Genomic DNA, 19900 nt, shown 5'->3' with positions numbered 1-19900 from the left:
TGGTTAGGTAACAGTAGGATACAGGGTTGGTAACATGTAGTGGTTAGGTAACAAGTGGATACAGGGTTGGTAACATGTAGTGGTTAGGTAACAGTAGGATACAGGGTTGGTAACATGTAGTGGTTAGGTAACAGTAGGATACAGGGTTAGTGGGTTGGTAACATGTAGTGGTTAGGTAACAGTAGGATACAGGGTTGGTAACATGTAGTGGTTAGGTAACAGTAGGATACAGGGTTGGTAACATGTAGTGGTTAGGTAACAGTAGGATACAGGGTTTGGTAACATGTAGTGGTTAGGTAACAGTAGGATACAGGGTTGGTAACATGTAGTGGTTAGGTAACAGTAGGATACAGGGTTGGTAACATGTAGTGGTTAGGTAACAGTAGAATACAGGGTTGGTAACATGTAGTGGTTAGGTAACAGTAGGATACAGGGTTGGTAACATGTAGTGGTTAGGTAACAGTAGGATACAGGGTTGGTAACATGTAGTGGTTAGGTAACAGTAGGATACAGGGTTGGTAACATGTAGTGGTTACGTAACAGTAGGATACAGGGTTAGTGGGTTGGTAACATGTAGTGGTTAGGTAACAGTAGGATACAGGGTTGGTAACATGTAGTGGTTAGGTAACAGTAGGATACAGGGTTGGTAACATGTAGTGGTTAGGTAACAGTAGGATACAGGGTTGGTAACATGTAGTGGTTAGGTAACAGTAGGATACAGGGTTGGTAACATGTAGTGGTTAGGTAACAGTAGGATACAGGATTAGTGGGTTGGTAACATGTAGTGGTTAGGTAACAGTAGGATACAGGGTTGGTAACATGTAGTGGTTAGGTAACAGTAGGATACAGGGTTGGTAACATGTAGTGGTTAGGTAACAGTAGAATACAGGGTTGGTAACATGTAGTGGTTAGGTAACAGTAGGATACAGGGTTGGTAACATATAGTGGTTAGGTAACAGTAGGATACAGGGTTGGTAACATATAGTGGTTAGGTAACAGTAGGATACAGGGTTGGTAACATGTAGTGGTTAGGTAACAGTAGGATACAGGGTTAACATGTGGGTTAGGTAACAGTAGGATACAGGGTGGTTGTAGGGTTAAACAGTAGGATACAGGGTTAGTGGGTTGGTAACATGTAGTGGTTAGGTAACAGTAGGATACAGGGTTGGTAACATGTAGTGGTTAGGTAACAGTAGGATACAGGGTTGGTTGGTAACATGTAATGGTTAGGTAACAGTAGGATACAGGGTTGGTAACATGTAGTGGTTAGGTAACAGTAGGATACAGGGTTAGTGGGTTGGTAACATGTAGTGGTTAGGTAACAGTAGAATACAGGGTTAGTGGGTTGGTAACATGTAGTGGTTAGGTAACAGTAGGATACAGGGTTAGGTAACATGTAGTGGTTAGGTAACAGTAGGATACAGGGTTAACAGTAGTGGGTTGGTAACATGTAGTGGTTAGGTAACAGTAGGATACAGGGTTGGTAACATGTAGTGGTTAGGTAACAGTAGGAATACAGGGTTGGTAACATGTAGTGGTTAGGTAACAGTAGAATACAGGGTTGGTAACATGTAGTGGTTAGGTAACAGTAGGATACAGGGTTGGTAACATGTAGTGGTTAGGTAACAGGAGGATACAGGGTTGGTAACATGTAGTGGTTAGGTAACAGTAGGATACAGGGTTGGTAACATGTAGTGGTTAGGTAACAGTAGGATACAGGGTTAGTGGGTTGGTAACATGTAGTGGTTAGGTAACAGTAGGATACAGGGTTGGTAACATGTAGTGGTTAGGTAACAGTAGGATACAGGGTTGGTAACATGTAGTGGTTAGGTAACAGTAGGATACAGGGTTGGTAACATGTAGTGGTTAGGTAACAGTAGGATACAGGGTTGGTAACATGTAGTGGTTAGGTAACAGTAGGATACAGGGTTGGTAACATGCAGTGGTTAGGTAACAGTAGGATACAGGGTTAGTGGGTTGGTAACATGTAGTGGTTAGGTAACAGTAGGATACAGGGTTGGTAACATGTAGTGGTTAGGTAACAGTAGGATACAGGGTTGGTAACATGTAGTGGTTAGGTAACAGTAGGATACAGGGTTAGTGGGTTGGTAACATGTAGTGGTTAGGTAACAGTAGGATACAGGGTTGGTAACATGTAGTGGTTAGGTAACAGTAGGATACAGGGTTGGTAACATGTAGTGGTTAGGTAACAGTAGGATACAGGGTTGGTAACATGTAGTGGTTAGGTAACAGTAGGATACAGGGTTAGTGGGTTGGTAACATGTAGTGGTTAGGTAACAGTAGGATACAGGGTTGGTAACATGTAGTGGTTAGGTAACAGTAGGATACAGGGTTGGTAACATGTAGTGGTTAGGTAACAGTAGGATACAGGGTTGGTAACATGTAGTGGTTAGGTAACAGTAGGATACAGGGTTGGTAACATGTAGTGGTTAGGTAACAGTAGGATACAGGGTTGGTAACATGTAGTGGTTAGGTAACAAGTGGATACAGGGTTGGTAACATGTAGTGGTTAGGTAACAGTAGGATACAGGGTTGGTAACATGTAGTGGTTAGGTAACAGTAGGATACAGGGTTGGTAACATGTAGTGGTTAGGTAACAGTAGGATACAGGGTTGGTAACATGTAGTGGTTAGGTAACAGTAGGATACAGGGTTGGTAACATGTAGTGGTTAGGTAACAGTAGGATACAGGGTTGGTAACATGTAGTGGTTAGGTAACAGTAGGATACAGGGTTGGTAACATGTAGTGGTTAGGTAACAGTAGGATACAGGGTTGGTAACATGTAGTGGTTAGGTAACAGTAGGATACAGGGTTGGTAACATGTAGTGGTTAGGTAACAGTAGGATACAGGGTTAGGGGTTGGTAACATGTAGTGGTTAGGTAACAGTAGGATACAGGGTTGGTAACATGTGGGTTGGTAACATGGATAGTGGTTAGGTAACATGTAGGATTACAGGGTTTGGTAACATGTAGTGGTTAGGTAACAGTAGGATACAGGGTTAGTGGGTAACATGTAGTGGTTAGGTAACAGTAGGATACAGGGTTGGTAACATGTAGTGGTTAGGTAACAGTAGAATACAGGGTTGGTAACATGTAGTGGTTAGGTAACAGTAGAATACAGGGTTGGTAACATGTAGTGGTTAGGTAACAGTAGGATACAGGGTTGGTAACATGTAGTGGTTAGGTAACAGTAGGATACAGGGTTGGTAACATGTAGTGGTTAGGTAACAGTAGGATACAGGGTTGGTAACATGTAGTGGTTAGGTAACAGTAGGATACAGGGTTAGTGGGTTGGTAACATGTAGTGGTTAGGTAACAGTAGGATACAGGGTTGGTAACATGTAGTGGTTAGGTAACAGTAGGATACAGGGTTGGTAACATGTAGTGGTTAGGTAACAGTAGGATACAGGGTTGGTAACATGTAGTGGTTAGGTAACAGTAGGATACAGGGTTGGTAACATGTAGTGGTTAGGTAACAGTAGGATACAGGGTTGGTAACATGTAGTGGTTAGGTAACAGTAGGATACAGGGTTGGTAACATGTGGGTTGGTAACATGGATAGTGGTTAGGGGTTAACATGTAGGGTTATACAGGGATACAGGGTTGGTAACATGTAGTGGTTAGGTAACAGTAGGATACAGGGTTGGTAACATGTAGTGGTTACGTAACAGTAGGATACAGGGTTAGTGGGTTGGTAACATGTAGTGGTTAGGTAACAGTAGGATACAGGGTTGGTAACATGTAGTGGTTAGGTAACAGTAGGATACAGGGTTGGTTGGTAACATGTAGTGGTTAGGTAACAGTAGGATACAGGGTTGGTAACATGTAGTGGTTAGGTAACAGTAGGATACAGGGTTGGTAACATGTAGTGGTTAGGTAACAGTAGGATACAGGGTTGGTAACATGTAGTGGTTAGGTAACAGTAGGATACAGGGTTGGTAACATGTAGTGGTTAGGTAACAGTAGGATACAGGGTTGGTAACATGTAGTGGTTAGGTAACAGTAGATACAGGGTTGGTAACATGTAGTGGTTAGGTAACAGTAGGATACAGGGTTGGTAACATGTAGTGGTTAGGTAACAGTAGGATACAGGGTTGGTAACATTTAGGTAACATGTAGTGGTTAGGTAACAGTAGGATACAGGGTTGGTAACATGTAGTGGTTAAGTAACAGTAGGATACAGGGTTAGTGGGTTGGTAACATGTAGTGGTTAGGTAACAGTAGGATACAGGGTTGGTAACATGTAGTGGTTAGGTAACAGTAGGATACAGGGTTAGTGGGTTGGTAACATGTAGTGGTTAGGTAACAGTAGGATACAGGGTTGGTAACATGTAGTGGTTAGGTAACAGTAGGATACAGGGTTAGTGGGTTGGTAACATGTCAGTGGTTAGGTAACAGTAGAATACAGGGTTAGTGGGTTGGTAACATGTAGTGGTTAGGTAACAGTAGGATACAGGGTTGGTAACATGTAGTGGTTAGGTAACAGTAGGATACAGGGTTAGTGGGTTGGTAACATGTAGTGGTTAGGTAACAGTAGGATACAGGGTTGGTAACATGTAGTGGTTAGGTAACAGTAGAATACAGGGTTGGTAACATGTAGTGGTTAGGTAACAGTAGAATACAGGGTTGGTAACATGTAGTGGTTAGGTAACAGTAGGATACAGGGTTGGTAACATGTAGTGGTTAGGTAACAGTAGGATACAGGGTTGGTAACATGTAGTGGTTAGGTAACAGTAGGATACAGGGTTGGTAACATGTAGTGGTTAGGTAACAGTAGGATACAGGGTTAGTGGGTTGGTAACATGTAGTGGTTAGGTAACAGTAGGATACAGGGTTGGTAACATGTAGTGGTTAGGTAACAGTAGGATACAGGGTTGGTAACATGTAGTGGTTAGGTAACAGTAGGATACAGGGTTGGTAACATGCAGTGGTTAGGTAACAGTAGGATACAGGGTTAGTGGGTTGGTAACATGTAGTGGTTAGGTAACAGTAGGATACAGGGTTGGTAACATGTAGTGGTTAGGTAACAGTAGGATACAGGGTTGGTAACATGTAGTGGTTAGGTAACAGTAGGATACAGGGTCAGTAACATGTAGTGGTTAGGTAACAGTAGGATACAGGGTTGGTAACATGTAGTGGTTAAGTAACAGTAGGATACAGGGTTAGTGGGTTGGTAACATGTAGTGGTTAGGTAACAGTAGGATACAGGGTTGGTAACATGTAGTGGTTAGGTAACAGTAGGATACAGGGTTGGTGGGTTGGTAACATGTAGTGGTTAGGTAACAGTAGAATACAGGGTTGGTAACATGTAGTGGTTAGGTAACAGTAGGATACAGGGTTGGTAACATGTAGTGGTTAGGTAACAGTAGGATACAGGGTTGGTAACATGTAGTGGTTAGGTAACAGTAGAATACAGGGTTGGTAACATGTAGTGGTTAGGTAACAGTAGAATACAGGGTTGGTAACATGTAGTGGTTAGGTAACAGTAGGATACAGGGTTGGTAACATGTAGTGGTTAGGTAACAGTAGGATACAGGGTTGGTAACATGTAGTGGTTACGTAACAGTAGGATACAGGGTTAGTGGGTTGGTAACATGTAGTGGTTAGGTAACAGTAGGATACAGTGTTGGTAACATGTAGTGGTTAGGTAACAGTAGGATACAGGGTTGGTAACATGTAGTGGTTAGTTAACAGTAGGATACAGGGTTGGTAACATGTAGTGGTTAGGTAACAGTAGGATACAGGATTAGTGGGTTGGTAACATGTAGTGGTTAGGTAACAGTAGGATACAGGGTTGGTAACATGTAGTGGTTAGGTAACAGTAGGATACAGGGTTGGTAACATGTAGTGGTTAGGTAACAGTAGAATACAGGGTTGGTAACATATAGTGGTTAGGTAACAGTAGGATACAGGGTTGGTAACATGTAGTGGTTAGGTAACAGTAGGATACAGGGTTGGTAACATGTAGTGGTTAGGTAACAGTAGGATACAGGGTTGGTAACATGTAGTGGTTAAGTAACAGTAGGATACAGGGTTAGTGGGTTGGTAACATGTAGTGGTTAGGTAACAGTAGGATACAGGGTTGGTAACATGTAGTGGTTAGGTAACAGTAGGATACAGGGTTGGTGGGTTGGTAACATGTCATGGTTAGGTAACAGTAGGATACAGGGTTGGTAACATGTAGTGGTTAGGTAACAGTAGGATACAGGGTTAGTGGGTTGGTAACATGTCGTGGTTAGGTAACAGTAGAATACAGGGTTAGTGGGTTGGTAACATGTAGTGGTTAGGTAACAGTAGGATACAGGGTTAGTAACATGTAGTGGTTAGGTAACAGTAGGATACAGGGTTAGTGGGTTGGTAACATGTAGTGGTTAGGTAACAGTAGGATACAGGGTTGGTAACATGTAGTGGTTAGGTAACAGTAGGATACAGGGTTGGTAACATGTAGTGGTTAGGTAACAGTAGGATACAGGGTTGGTAACATGTAGTGGTTAGGTAACAGTAGGATACAGGGTTGGTAACATGTAGTGGTTAGGTAACAGTAGGATACAGGGTTGGTAACATGTAGTGGTTAGGTAACAGTAGGATACAGGGTTGGTAACATGTAGTGGTTAGGTAACAGTAGGATACAGGGTTAGTGGGTTGGTAACATGTAGTGGTTAGGTAACAGTAGGATACAGGGTTGGTAACATGTAGTGGTTAGGTAACAGTAGGATACAGGGTTGGTAACATGTAGTGGTTAGGTAACAGTAGGATACAGGGTTGGTAACATGTAGTGGTTAGGTAACAGTAGGATACAGGGTTGGTAACATGTAGTGGTTAGGTAACAGTAGGATACAGGGTTGGTAACATGCAGTGGTTAGGTAACAGTAGGATACAGGGTTAGTGGGTTGGTAACATGTAGTGGTTAGGTAACAGTAGGATACAGGGTTGGTAACATGTAGTGGTTAGGTAACAGTAGGATACAGGGTTGGTAACATGTAGTGGTTAGGTAACAGTAGGATACAGGGTTAGGGGTAACATGTAGTGGTTAGGTAACAGTAGGATACAGGGTTGGTAACATGTAGTGGTTAGGTAACAGTAGGATACAGGGTTGGTAACATGTAGTGGTTAGGTAACAGTAGGATACAGGGTTGGTAACATGTAGTGGTTAGGTAACAGTAGGATACAGGGTTGGTTGGTAACATGTAGTGGTTAGGTAACAGTAGAATACAGGGTTGGTAACATGTAGTGGTTAGGTAACAGTAGGATACAGGGTTAGTGGGTTGGTAACATGTAACAGTAGGATACAGGGTTAGTGGGTTGGTAACATGTAGTGGTTAGGTAACAGTAGGATACAGGGTTGGTAACATGTAGTGGTTAGGTAACAGTAGGATACAGGGTTAGTGGGTTGGTAACATGTAGTGGTTAGGTAACAGTAGGATACAGGGTTGGTAACATGTAGTGGTTAGGTAACAGTAGGATACAGGGTTAGTGGGTTGGTAACATGTAGTGGTTAGGTAACAGTAGGATACAGGGTTGGTAACATGTAGTGGTTAGGTAACAGTAGGATACAGGGTTAGTGGGTTGGTAACATGTAGTGGTTAGGTAACAGTAGGATACAGGGTTGGTAACATGTAGTGGTTAAACAGTAGGATACAGGGTTAGTAACATGTAGTGGTTAGGTAACAGTAGGATACAGGGTTGGTAACATGTAGTGGTTAGGTAACAGTAGGATACAGGGTTGGTAACATGTAGTGGTTAGGTAACATTAGGATACAGGGTTAGTGGGTTGGTAACATGTAGTGGTTAGGTAACAGTAGCATACAGGGTTGGTAACATGTAGTGGTTAGGTAACAGTAGGATACAGGGTTGGTAACATGTAGTGGTTAGGTAACAGTAGGATACAGGGTTAGTGGGTTGGTAACATGTAGTGGTTAGGTAACAGTAGAATACAGGGTTAGTGGGTTGGTAACATGTAGTGGTTAGGTAACAGTAGAATACAGGGTTAGTGGGTTGGTAACATGTAGTGGTTAGGTAACAGTAGGATACAGGGTTGGTAACATGTAGTGGTTAGGTAACAGTAGGATACAGGGTTAGTGGGTTGGTAACATGTAGTGGTTAGGTAACAGTAGGATACAGGGTTGGTAACATGTAGTGGTTAGGTAACAGTAGGATACAGGGTTAGTGGGTTGGTAACATGTAGTGGTTAGGTAACAGTAGGATACAGGGCTGGTAACATGTAGTGGTTAGGTAACAGTAGGATACAGGGTTGGTAACATGTAGTGGTTAGGTAACAGTAGAATACAGGGTTGGTAACATGTAGTGGTTAGGTAACAGTAGGATACAGGGTTGGTAACATGTAGTGGTTAGGTAACAGTAGGATACAGGGTTGGTAACATGTAGTGGTTAGGTAACAGTAGGATACAGGGTTGGTAACATGTAGTGGTTAGGTAACAGTAGGATACAGGGTTGGTAACATGTAGTGGTTAGGTAACAGTAGGATACAGGGTTGGTAACATGTAGTGGTTAGGTAACAGTAGGATACAGGGTTGGTAACATGTAGTGGTTAGGTAACAGTAGGATACAGGGTTGGTAACATGTAGTGGTTAGGTAACAGTAGGATACAGGGTTGGTAACATGTAGTGGTTAGGTAACAGTAGAATACAGGGTTGGTAACATGTAGTGGTTAGGTAACAGTAGGATACAGGGTTGGTAACATGTAGTGGTTAGGTAACAGTAGGATACAGGGTTGGTAACATGTAGTGGTTAGGTAACAGTAGGATACAGGGTTGGTAACATGTAGTGGTTAGGTAACAGTAGGATACAGGGTTAGTGGGTTGGTAACATGTAGTGGTTAGGTAACAGTAGGATACAGGGTTGGTAACATGTAGTGGTTAGGTAACAGTAGGATACATGAAGAATGGTTTACCTGGCATGGCTTTAGCCCAGTTCACCACAGACACCAGTTGTCTCTCTCCCAGCTCGTTGAGGCTGGACAGTAGGGAGGCGAAACAGTCTGGCTGGGAGGTGTCATGGCCTGCGTTGACCATTCCTGGCTCAATGGAACTCAGAATGTTGAGGAGGGAGGGGCGTAGACTGGGGGAGGGACCAAGAGCGAGAGCCTGCGACGCAGCACAGCCTGCAGAGAGGGATATGAGATGAAACAAGGCAAGGTGAATTGAGACATGAGATGAGAGACTAAATGAAACCAGTTGAGACTGAATATGTGCTGCCTTTCAACCAGGGTCGGGGTAAATTCTGAATTGAGTTGTAACTGCTTTCTTAGTCAGGGCTCACTTCAAAAAATAGCATTCTGGATAAGAAAAATATTTTACATATGGTAATATTGATCCTCACATTTAGCCTGTGGGGAAACGGTGGATAACTGTAATCCCCCAGTCCCCTCTCCAGTCCTCTCTCCTCCCCTCTCTCCAGTCCTCTCTCCAGTCCTCTCTCCAGGTCTCTCTCCTCCCCTCTCTCCAGTCCTCTCTTTGCCGGGTGCCTGTGTTCCCCCCTCCACTCCTCCTTTCAGCGGGCCAGCTCCCCTCAGCTTGCGGCCTGAAATGCACCACACACAGAAGTAGGACAGAGAGAAAGGCCCCATTACCACTAAGAGATATAAAGGAGTCTGAGGAGCGGGGTGGAGAAAAAGAAAGCTATTTTTCCATTCACATTACATCATTGCCGTGGCTGCTGGCCATGTGACATTCTTGGTCCGTAGCTCAAATTGACCGTAAATATCACAGTAGCCACTAGCGAGAAGGCACAAACTATTTAACAATGACAAGAGACTTTTCTTCCAAAATATTACACTACTTGATAATGCAACAATTCACAAGCATGTACAATACAACCAGAAAGCATTCAGACCCTACTTATTCTAAAATTGATTAAATATATTTTTTCCCTCAACATTCTACACACAATAAATACCCCATAATGACAAAGTGAAAACGGGTTTTTAGAAATATTTGCAAATGTATTAAAAATTAAAGAAAAGCTGAAATACCTTATTTACATAAGTATTCAGACCCTTTGCTATGAGAATCGAATTTCTGCTCAGGTGCTCATCCTGTTTCCATTGATCATCCTTGAGATGTTTCTACAACTTAATTGGAGTCAACCTGTGGAAATGGGAGAACCTTCTTTGAAGGACAACTATCTTCGCAGCTCTCTACCAATCAGGCCTTTATGGTAGAGTGGCCAGACGGAAGCCACTCTTTAGTAAAAGGCACATGACAGACACATTTTGACATGACACATTTTTGCTTTGTCATTACGGGGTATTTTGATGTCATTACGGGGTACTGTGATGTCATTACGGGGTATTGTGATGTCATTACGGGGTACTGTGATGTCATTACGGGGTATTGTGATGTCATTACGGGGTACTGTGATGTCATTACGGGGTATTTTGATGTCATTACGGGGTACTGTGATGTCATTACGGGGTATTGTGATGTCATTACGGGGTACTGTGATGTCATTACGGGGTATTGTGATGTCATTACGGGGTACTGTGATGTCATTACGGGGTATTGTGATGTCATTACGGGGTACTGTGATGTCATTACGGGGTATTGTGATGTCATTAAAAGTACAAAGACCTACTTTACAACTAACCAGACTTCATTTGGATCAATATCATGCAAACCATTACATGTGGCAAAGGCTAAATGTGACTGAAAACATGGGTATCAATGACTCCGCTGCAATGACCTGTTTTATGGGTGATTGTCATGAAATCAGTTTTAAACATGTATGGAGCTAATTGAATTACAAAACCATGATGCATCTGCAAAAATCAACTATCATTCTGAGGACTAAGATGTCTAGTTTTTAATACATTTTTGCCTGAATTTTGTACATTTTTCCATATTCTCATTACCGCAATGCGTCTGGATTAAATTATTGGGTCATTTTATAAAATTGTACTTTCGAAAAACCTAACTGATTTGAATAAAACACAAAATATGTCACTACAGTTTGTCCATAAATAGAGTTGCAAAGGGTTGGAAACTTCCCGGTAAATTTCCAGAAATTTTCCATGGGAAGTTAAGCCTGGGAATTTTGCTTAAATTCATCAAAAAAGTTAGCTTATAACAGTGAACCTTTTTTGTGGGATACACATTAAGGCAATTCTAGGTCTTGTGGCATATTTTGGTTAAACTATCCCCAATTCAATGGAATTGCAACCCTCTGCATGCACAGTGTATTCTTCCATCACATGTACAGCTGATTCTCAAGATCTCCACACTAATGAGATGCTATTGAGCCCACACTACTACACTGTCTGAGCCAAGGACTACATGCTTTCTGGTAAGTTTGGATTACAATACTGGGTGGGGTGAATATACACTACCTTTCAAAAGTTTGGGGTCACTTAGAAATGTCATTGTTTTTTATAGAAAAGCTCATTTTTTGTCCATTAAAATAACATCAAATAGATCAAAAATACAGTGTAGACATTGTTAATGTTGTAAATGACTATTGTAGCTGGAAATGGCAGATTCTTTATGGAAAATCTACATAGGCCCATTATCAGCAACCATCACTCCTGTGTTCCAATGGCACATTGTGTTAGCTAATCCAAGTTTATCATTTTAAAAGGCTAATTGATCATTAGAAAACCCTTTCGCAATTATGTTAGCACAGCTGAAAACTGTTGTCCTTATTTTTATTATTTTTATTATTTATTACAAAAAACACAAGGAAGGGGTAACACTAAAGTATTACATGTGAGGATGCGTGTGCATCAGTGATATAAAATATATGTCATAGTTTCCTTTTTCATGATCAAAATCTTGTGAAACCCAAACCCTCCAAGATCCCCCCACAGTTCCCCAATAGCTGTCCCTCAACCATTCAAGACCCCTCCCACAGTCTCCCCCAGAAAAAATAAAATAAAAATACAACTAATTCCATTCCCTACCCCCAAGAACCCCCCAATGCACCAACAACCAAGAACCCCCCAATGCACCAACAACCAAGAACCCCCCAATGCACCAACCACCAAGAACCCCCCAATGCACCAACCACCAAGAACCCCCAATGCACCAACCCCAAGTACCCCCCAATGCACCAACAACCAAGAACCCCCCAATGCTCCAATAACCAAGAACCCCCCAATGCACCAACAACCAAGAACCCCCCAATGCACCAACCACCAAGAACCCCCCAATGCACCAACAACCAAGAACCCCCAATGCACCAACCACCAAGAACCCCTAATGCACCAATAACCAAGAACCCCCCAATGCTCCAACAACCAAGAACCCCCCAATGCACCAACAACCAAGAACCCCCCAATGCACCAACCACCAAGAACCCCCCAATGCACCAATAACCAAGAACCCCCCAATGCTCCAATAACCAAGAACCCCCCAATGCACCAACAACCAAGAACCCCCCAATGCACCAATAACCAAGAACCCCCAATGCACCAACAACCAAGAACCCCCCAATGCACCAATAACCAAGAACCCCCCAATGCACCAACAACCAAGAACCCCCCAATGCACCAACCACCAAGAACCCCCCAATGCACCAACAACCAAGAACCCCCCAATGCACCAACAACCAAGAACCCCCCAATGCACCAACTAACAACAATGCAAAAAAATATATATAATTATACATTTAAAACAAAGGACATAAAGGACAACTGAAATCATAACAGCAAAGCCAACTATATATGTTTGTGTGCATGTCTGGCACTATTACATGTATGTGTGTGTTCTTGTTTGTGTTTATTTGAATGAGAGTGTGTGTATATGTGTACAAACACCTGCACGGCATCAGCCTCTGGCAAACCGCCATTCGTTGGAAAAACACTGCCACAGTGTCATTCAAATGTACTTTTATTATGTTTTATTTAGACCCCCCTTTATCTTTGACCATGATTCTCTCTCACACAGCAACTCCACTCCCACTTGTCTCCAATTCCACATCCCAACCCTCAGCTTCCCTCAGACGATCCCATCTATCTCTGCTGGCTACCCACTTCGTGTTTTTACGCAACACATATCTTTCAACTATGCTATGATATTTAACATACAATTTCAATCTATCTAATTAAATCTACAGATTGCGTGTTGAAGATAAATACTTTTACTAAGAGTATTAGTATATTAGTAATTGACTGACCCGGTCTCTCCAGATCTCCTAACAGTACTATTTGTAGGGTCAATTTTAGATCAATGCTATTCATTTTCAGCCATTCCTGAACTTCAGACCAGAAACAGGCTACCTGAGGACAATACCAAAATAAATGGTCTATTGATTCTGTATCCACACAAAAAAAGCATGAAGTCTTGAATCTTGCGTTGTTTTATATATCAACTCATACACCCTGTACCATGGAATCGGTACATAAAAATATATATATATATTTTGCAATCTGTATGACACAGTTGTCAACATCCTGGTCCTCAAATGAAACCGGTTTACTTTCCTATTTATGCTATTTTTATTCCTCTGCCAGTTTTGATCCTTTATATTGGGCAGACAGACCAGTTCCCTACCTCCTCCCGCTGCCACCTGCCTCCTCCCGCTACCTCCTGCCTCCTCCCACTACCACCTGCCTCCTCCCGCTGCCACCTACCTCCTCCCGCTGCCACCTGCCTCCTCCCGCTGCCACCTGCCTCCTCCCGCTACCACCTGCCTCCTCCAGTTTTGATCCTTTATATTGGGCAGACAGGCCAGTTCCCTGCCTCCTCCCACTGCCACCTGGCTCCTCCATTTTTGGGGCAATGCTGTAATCCATTGGTTGTACTCTTGGAATGAGCAGACCTTCCCTTACTTACAATTCTGATAACTCCATGAAGGACATAACTCTACCATTACAATTTACAATATCATTTAATATCATTTTCAAACATCTTTCCCATAAATACAGGTATTTTATCAAGCAGCACATTTGAGTTCAGCCATAATATTTGTTGTAATATTTGTTCTATCTTTTCAGGGGGATGAAATTGTAATTGTAGCTCTGCAATGCTTGTTTGAAAAAAACAGATACTTTGAAAAAAGTATCACTTTCAATGAATCGAAAATGAGACACGGCAAACTGCACAAAGGCCATTTTAAACAATGGATGAGCTTTTCTTATTAATCTACTTGAGAACCATTTAGGGTTCAAATAAAACTTTTGAATAAGTGAAGCTTATTCCCACCCAATTCATATTCATTGTATAGATAGGCTCGTTTTATTTTGTCTGGTTCAGTGTCCCAGATAAAGCGTAATATTTTTTGCTCATATGATTTGAAAAACGAATCATCAGCAGTAGGCAGCACCATAAGTAAGTAAACTGAGATATATAAACTTTAAATAGACAGGTATTTACCTCTCCAGGGTTGAGATATGACTAAGGAGCTAATCAGGGCAATTTTTCCATAAATAGACAGGTATTTACCTCTCCAGGGTTGCAGGAATTTGTCTATTTTTACAAGTTTTCTATTGAAATTCATTGTGGAGAGCGTATTTATATATTTTGTGATGTGAATACTGAGTATGTGTACTTAACCATCAGCCCATTTTATAGGTAAGCTGCAGGGTAATGTAAAAGTTGCATTTTTTAAGTATCCAATACGTAATATTGTACACTTATCATAATTAGGTTTTAGTCCAGAGTCCAGTTTTTGTGTGATGCAATGAATCATTGGGGATCATTCATTATTCCCTTTCTTTTGTTGTTCAGTGAAATCATCCCATGTGAAGAGTCAACTCATTTAATTAAAGTTCAATGAGAAACAAAATTGTTTTTTTATTTCTATTGGAAGGACTTAATCATTTGCAATTATGTCTACTTATGATAAGGTAAAATGTTTATGTTTCTGTCTCCATATGATGTGGTAAATATATCCAATGCAAAAAACATCTACATTTAAATGGTATTACCATTCATTTGCCTATATTTCCATTAATTTGCATATATTTCCATTAATTCCCATATATCCCCGTTAATTCCCATGGAAAGTTTCCACCTCTGAATATTCCCCAAAATGTGCAACCCTATCCATAAATCCTAAAAATATTATACTAGTTGAAGTTTACATTAAACTATAATATTTATTAAGTGTAAATCATTACCGTAACCCTTTTATCAACTTCCTGTAGAAACTCCATAAAGTTTCATCCACCCATGATGCATCACCACTATCTTGAGGAGTAGTAGGATTTAATGTATCTACTTATATGCCTTCAGAATGCGGTTCTTATTCTCAAACAACCCCTTTACCCCATTTGGCCTTTTCATTACTGGAATGGTTAACAAGCTCAAATTTAGAAAAAGTCCAATTTAATTTAATTATAATTGTATAATTTAATTTTGTATATTTTGATTTTCGGTGCATTTTTTTTTTTAAATCAGGCATTTTCATTCGGGAAGCAATGTAAGAAATATTGGCAATTGATTTGTTTATTACTTTTTGGGGATTGTTGCAGTGATGGAATTGTGGAATTTGTGGTAAAATGCATAATATCTTCTAAAATAATATAATAATAATAATAATATAATATAATAATAATAATAATAATAATAATATAAATATAATAATATATGCCATTTAGCAGACGCTTTTATCCAAAGCGACTTACAGTCATGTGTGCATACATTCTACGTATGGGTGGTCCCGGGAATCGAACCCACTACCCTGGCGTTACAAGCGCCATGCTCTACCAACTGAGCTACAGAAGGACCACATAAAACAACATAATGATAATTATGAAAAATGCTCTGATCCCATCTGAGCCAGGGGAAACGTACATGTTTTTATAGCCTAAGCTATGCATTTATAGCCTAAAATAGGCCCATTTATTTGTGTCCTGAGAAAATGTGAATGTGATCAAACTTCGTGTAGCTAGGCTACCTAGGCCTTTTTAATCCAAAACGATTGGCTTGAACTAATGAATTAACACAATAGTGATGACACACTGTATGAGTATCTTTTCCATGACAGATGTAAAACCCAACACCATACACAGCCAGCTCAGCCCTGCTAGTCTCTGTCCAATCCCAGTTGTTCTCTATGTGTAAAGGGTTTTCATCCTTCCTAGGGCCAGAAGTTTTTCCAGGAATTTTTTTAAATGACCTTACAGCTGATTTATTACAACAACTAGGGATCTGGGAGTTGGTTAAGGTTACTACAAGCTAAACTCTGTTCATCTACTTGCGTGTACGTGGGTGGACTAGGATTCTATTTTTGGCGTGTACGTGGGTGGAGTAGGATTCTATTTTTGGCGTGTACGTGGGTGGACTAGGATTCTATTTTTGGCGTGTACGTGGGTGGACTAGGATTCTATTTTTGGTGTGTACGTGGGTGGACTAGGATTCTATTTTTGGCGTGTACGTGGGTGGACTAGGATTCTATTTTTGGCGTGTACGTGGGTGGAGTAGGATTCTATTTTTGGCGTGTACGTGGGTGGAGTAGGATTCTATTTTTGGCGTGTACGTGGGTGGAGTAGGATTCTATTTTTGGCGTGTACGTGGGTGGAGTAGGATTCTATTTTTGGCGTGTACGTGGGTGGACTAGGATTCTATTTTTGGCATGTACGTGGGTGGAGTAGGATTCTATTTTTGGCGTGTACGTGGGTGGAGTAGGATTCTATTTTTGGCGTGTACGTGGGTGGACTAGGATTCTATTTTTGGCGTGTACGTGGGTGGAGTAGGATTCTATTTTTGGCGTGTACGTGGGTGGACTAGGATTCTATTTTTGGCGTGCACGTGGGTGGAGTATGATTCTATTTTTGGCGTGTACGTGGGTGGAGTAGGATTCTATTTTTGGCGTGTACGTGGGTGGAGTAGGTTTCTATTTTTGGCGTGTACGTGGGTGGAGTAGGATTCTATTTTTGGCGTGTACGTGGGTGGAGTAGGATTCTATTTTTGGCGTGTACGTGGGTGGAGTAGGATTCTATTTTTGGCATGTACGTGGGTGGACTAGGATTCTATTTTTGGCGTGTACGTGGGTGGAGTAGGTTTCTATTTTTGGCGTGTAAGTGGGTGGACTAGGATTCTATTTTTGCATATAAAAAAAATGAATATGATAAATAATACAAAATAAAATATACCCAGGTAATATTCGTCTACTTGCCGGTGTAACCTAAAACATTATTCCAGTTAAATATGCTGCTTGTGTATGTATTCCCACATCAGCCTACAGCACTTTCTACCATTTTATAATAGCCTGTAATCACAAGTTATTACTGCTAAACAAAATACCTTTTTGGGTAGATTCTAACAAGGCTACAATGTTGTTTGGTTTGTTGTTTGAACAGTAGCTCAGATTATATTTGCTTATCATTGCAAAATATGCTTCTTTGATGCATAGCCTATAGCCTATACTGTTGATCAGATGAAGGAATCAAGCAAACATCATTGCCTACACAACACTGCCCCCACGGGAAGGGTACGTGGAATGTCAGTGCGCACTGCAAGGAGCCTCCCCTTTCATAACAAAAAACAACATTGCGACACTATGCTACGTCGCCGCCATTTGAGTATTCTGTGTAGTAACCTTTTGGTTAGCCTACTACCAGATCAAGAAAACTCTGAGCCCCAGGAAAATAACTCCCCCCCCACAACTGGGACCTGTGGTGCCACATCTGAAATCACTACACAATGTTGCAAACAGTTTTGCCAACTATTTTTTTGATATCTGCTATTGGCCCCTTGATTTCTCTCTAGATGACGCTTTTGCTGTTGCCACGACGACATCACAGCACCATTTTGACTTGCTGCTGCACAGCTGCACTCCCCGACATAACGTTTTCCCCTCCTCTCTCACCGCACACCCCCTCCCCTGGTGCTTCTCTGCCTGTGCATGCCCCATTGCTGTGACTTCTGTTGCACAGACCGCTTCTCCCACTCTTGTATGTGGCAGAATTGAGTTGGGAAAAGTAGATACATGCTGTCAAAACTCCCCAAAGCAGCCTGAAAAGCAGCCTGAAAAGCAGCTGAATTTACCAATGAAAGTCACAGGATAGGGAGTAAAACACATGGTCAATTAAAACCTACCTAAAGACCTAGTCATGATTCCTGCTTCTTCAAAGACCCTGTAACCAAAATACAAGTAGATGTGTCTAGCCTTCCTCCCCTCTTATTCTCTGCTCCCCTCTTCTCCCCCTTCTTTTTCATGATCTCTTTCTCTCCCTCTCTCCATTCAACGGCCATGTATGTTATGGTAAAAGTTGTAACCTTTGAGGCTCATTCCAGACCGGAAGCATCTGCTGAGACGACAGGAAGGACAGTTCTTCCTCCTCAGCTTGTCGATGGTGCAGTCGTTACGGCTGGCGCACAGGTGATTCTGCTTACCTGGGGACACAAAAACAAACAAGGCCGCTACAGGGAAGTTGGATATCCCATTTCCTGTATGTGTGTGGGGCTCCCGAGTGGTGCAGCGGTCTAAGGCACTGCATCTCAGTGCCAGAGTAGTCACTAAAGACCCTTGTTCGATTCCAGGCTTTATCTCAACATGCTGTGATTGGGAGTCCCAAAAGGCGGCACACAATTGGCCCAGGGTCGTGGTGAGGGTTTGCCCGTGGGTAGGCCGTCATTATAATTAAGAATTTGTTCTTAATTAACTGACTTGCCTAGTAAAATGAATGTAAACAAAGTGATATATGTGTGTGTGTATGGCTCACCCTCTGCAGCCCTCTTGAAGAACACCTTGCAGCTCCCACAGGTAACAGCTCCATAGTGACAGCCTGATGCCTCGTCTCCACATACCTTACACACCCTCCGGTCAGAGAAGTACACTGGCAACATATCCTCACATCTGAAACAAACACACATCTGTAAACACCTAACACTCTTTCAGATCTTACAGATACACTCTCACTGGCAACATATTAGAGGGCGACCGATTATGATTTTTCAACACCGATGCCGATTATTGGAGGACAAAAGAAGCTGATACCAATTAATTGGACGATTTTTAAAATGTATTTGTAATAATGACAATTACAACAATACTGAATGAACACCTATTTTAACTTAACATATAAGTTAAAATAATAAAATCAATTTAGCCTCAAATAAATAATGAAACATGTTCAATTTGGTTTAAATAATGCAAAAACAAAGTGTTGGAGAAGAAAGTAAAAGTGCAATATGTGCCATGTAAGAAAGCTAACGTTTCAGTTCCTTGCTCAGAACATGAGAACATATGAAAGCTGGTGGTTCCTTTTAACATGAGTCTTCAATATTCCCAAGTAAGAAGTTTTAGGTTGTAGTTAATATAGTATTTATAGGACTATTTCTCTCTATACGATTTGTATTTCATATACCTTTGACAATTGGATGTTCTTATAGGCACTTTAGTATTGCCAGTGTAACAGTACAGCTTCCATCCCTCTCCTCACCCCTACCTGGGCTCGAACCAGGAACACATTGACAACAGCCACCCTCGAAGCAGCGTTACCCATGCAGAGCAAGGGGAACAACTACTCCAAGTCTCAGAGCGAGTGACGTTTGAAACGCTATTCGCGCACACCCCGCTAACTAGCTAGCCATTTCACATCGGTTACACCAGCCTAATCTCGGGAGTTGATAGGCTTGAAGTCATAAACAGCTCAATGCTTGAAGCATTGCGAAGAGCTGCTGGCAAAACACACGAAAGTGCTGATTGAATGAATGCCTACGAGCCTGCTAGTGCCTACCATCGCTCAGTCAGACTGCTCTATCAAATCAGACTTAATTATAACATAATAACACACAGAAATACGAGCCGTAGGTCATTAATATGGTAGAATCCGGAAACTATCATCTCGAAAACAAGACGTTTATTCTTTCAGTAAAATAAGGAACTGTTTCGTATTTTATCTAACGGGTGGCAACCTTAAGTCTAAATATTCCTGTTACATTGCACAACCTTCAATGTTATGTCATAATTACATAAA

At 41.6% G+C, this 19900-nt stretch overlaps 1 protein-coding gene across 2 annotated transcripts in view; it reads right to left on the bottom strand.

Moving 5' to 3' along the window:
- LOC118372980 (progesterone receptor-like) overlaps positions 1-19900 on the bottom strand; it is a 38071-nt gene that overhangs the window by 14348 nt on the left and 3823 nt on the right. Inside the window, exons 2-6 of one of the 2 annotated variants that reach the window (XM_052487801.1) lie at positions 18644-18777; positions 18198-18314; positions 9461-9561; positions 9361-9424; positions 8933-9142 (exon numbers count right to left, since the gene is read on the bottom strand). In XM_052487801.1, the coding sequence (XP_052343761.1) occupies positions 8933-9142; positions 9361-9424; positions 9461-9561; positions 18198-18314; positions 18644-18777 (626 nt within the window). Of the gene's footprint in view, positions 1-8932; positions 9143-9360; positions 9562-18197; positions 18315-18643; positions 18778-19900 lie in introns of both variants that reach the window. The other variant, XM_052487800.1, reaches the window with a different exon arrangement.

The sequence above is a fragment of the Oncorhynchus keta genome, chromosome 30 (assembly GCF_023373465.1).
Source record: "Oncorhynchus keta strain PuntledgeMale-10-30-2019 chromosome 30, Oket_V2, whole genome shotgun sequence".
Taxonomy (NCBI): domain Eukaryota; kingdom Metazoa; phylum Chordata; class Actinopteri; order Salmoniformes; family Salmonidae; genus Oncorhynchus; species Oncorhynchus keta.
The sequence above is the reverse complement of the archived record's forward strand: the minus strand, read 5'-3'. Positions and strand labels throughout refer to the sequence as shown.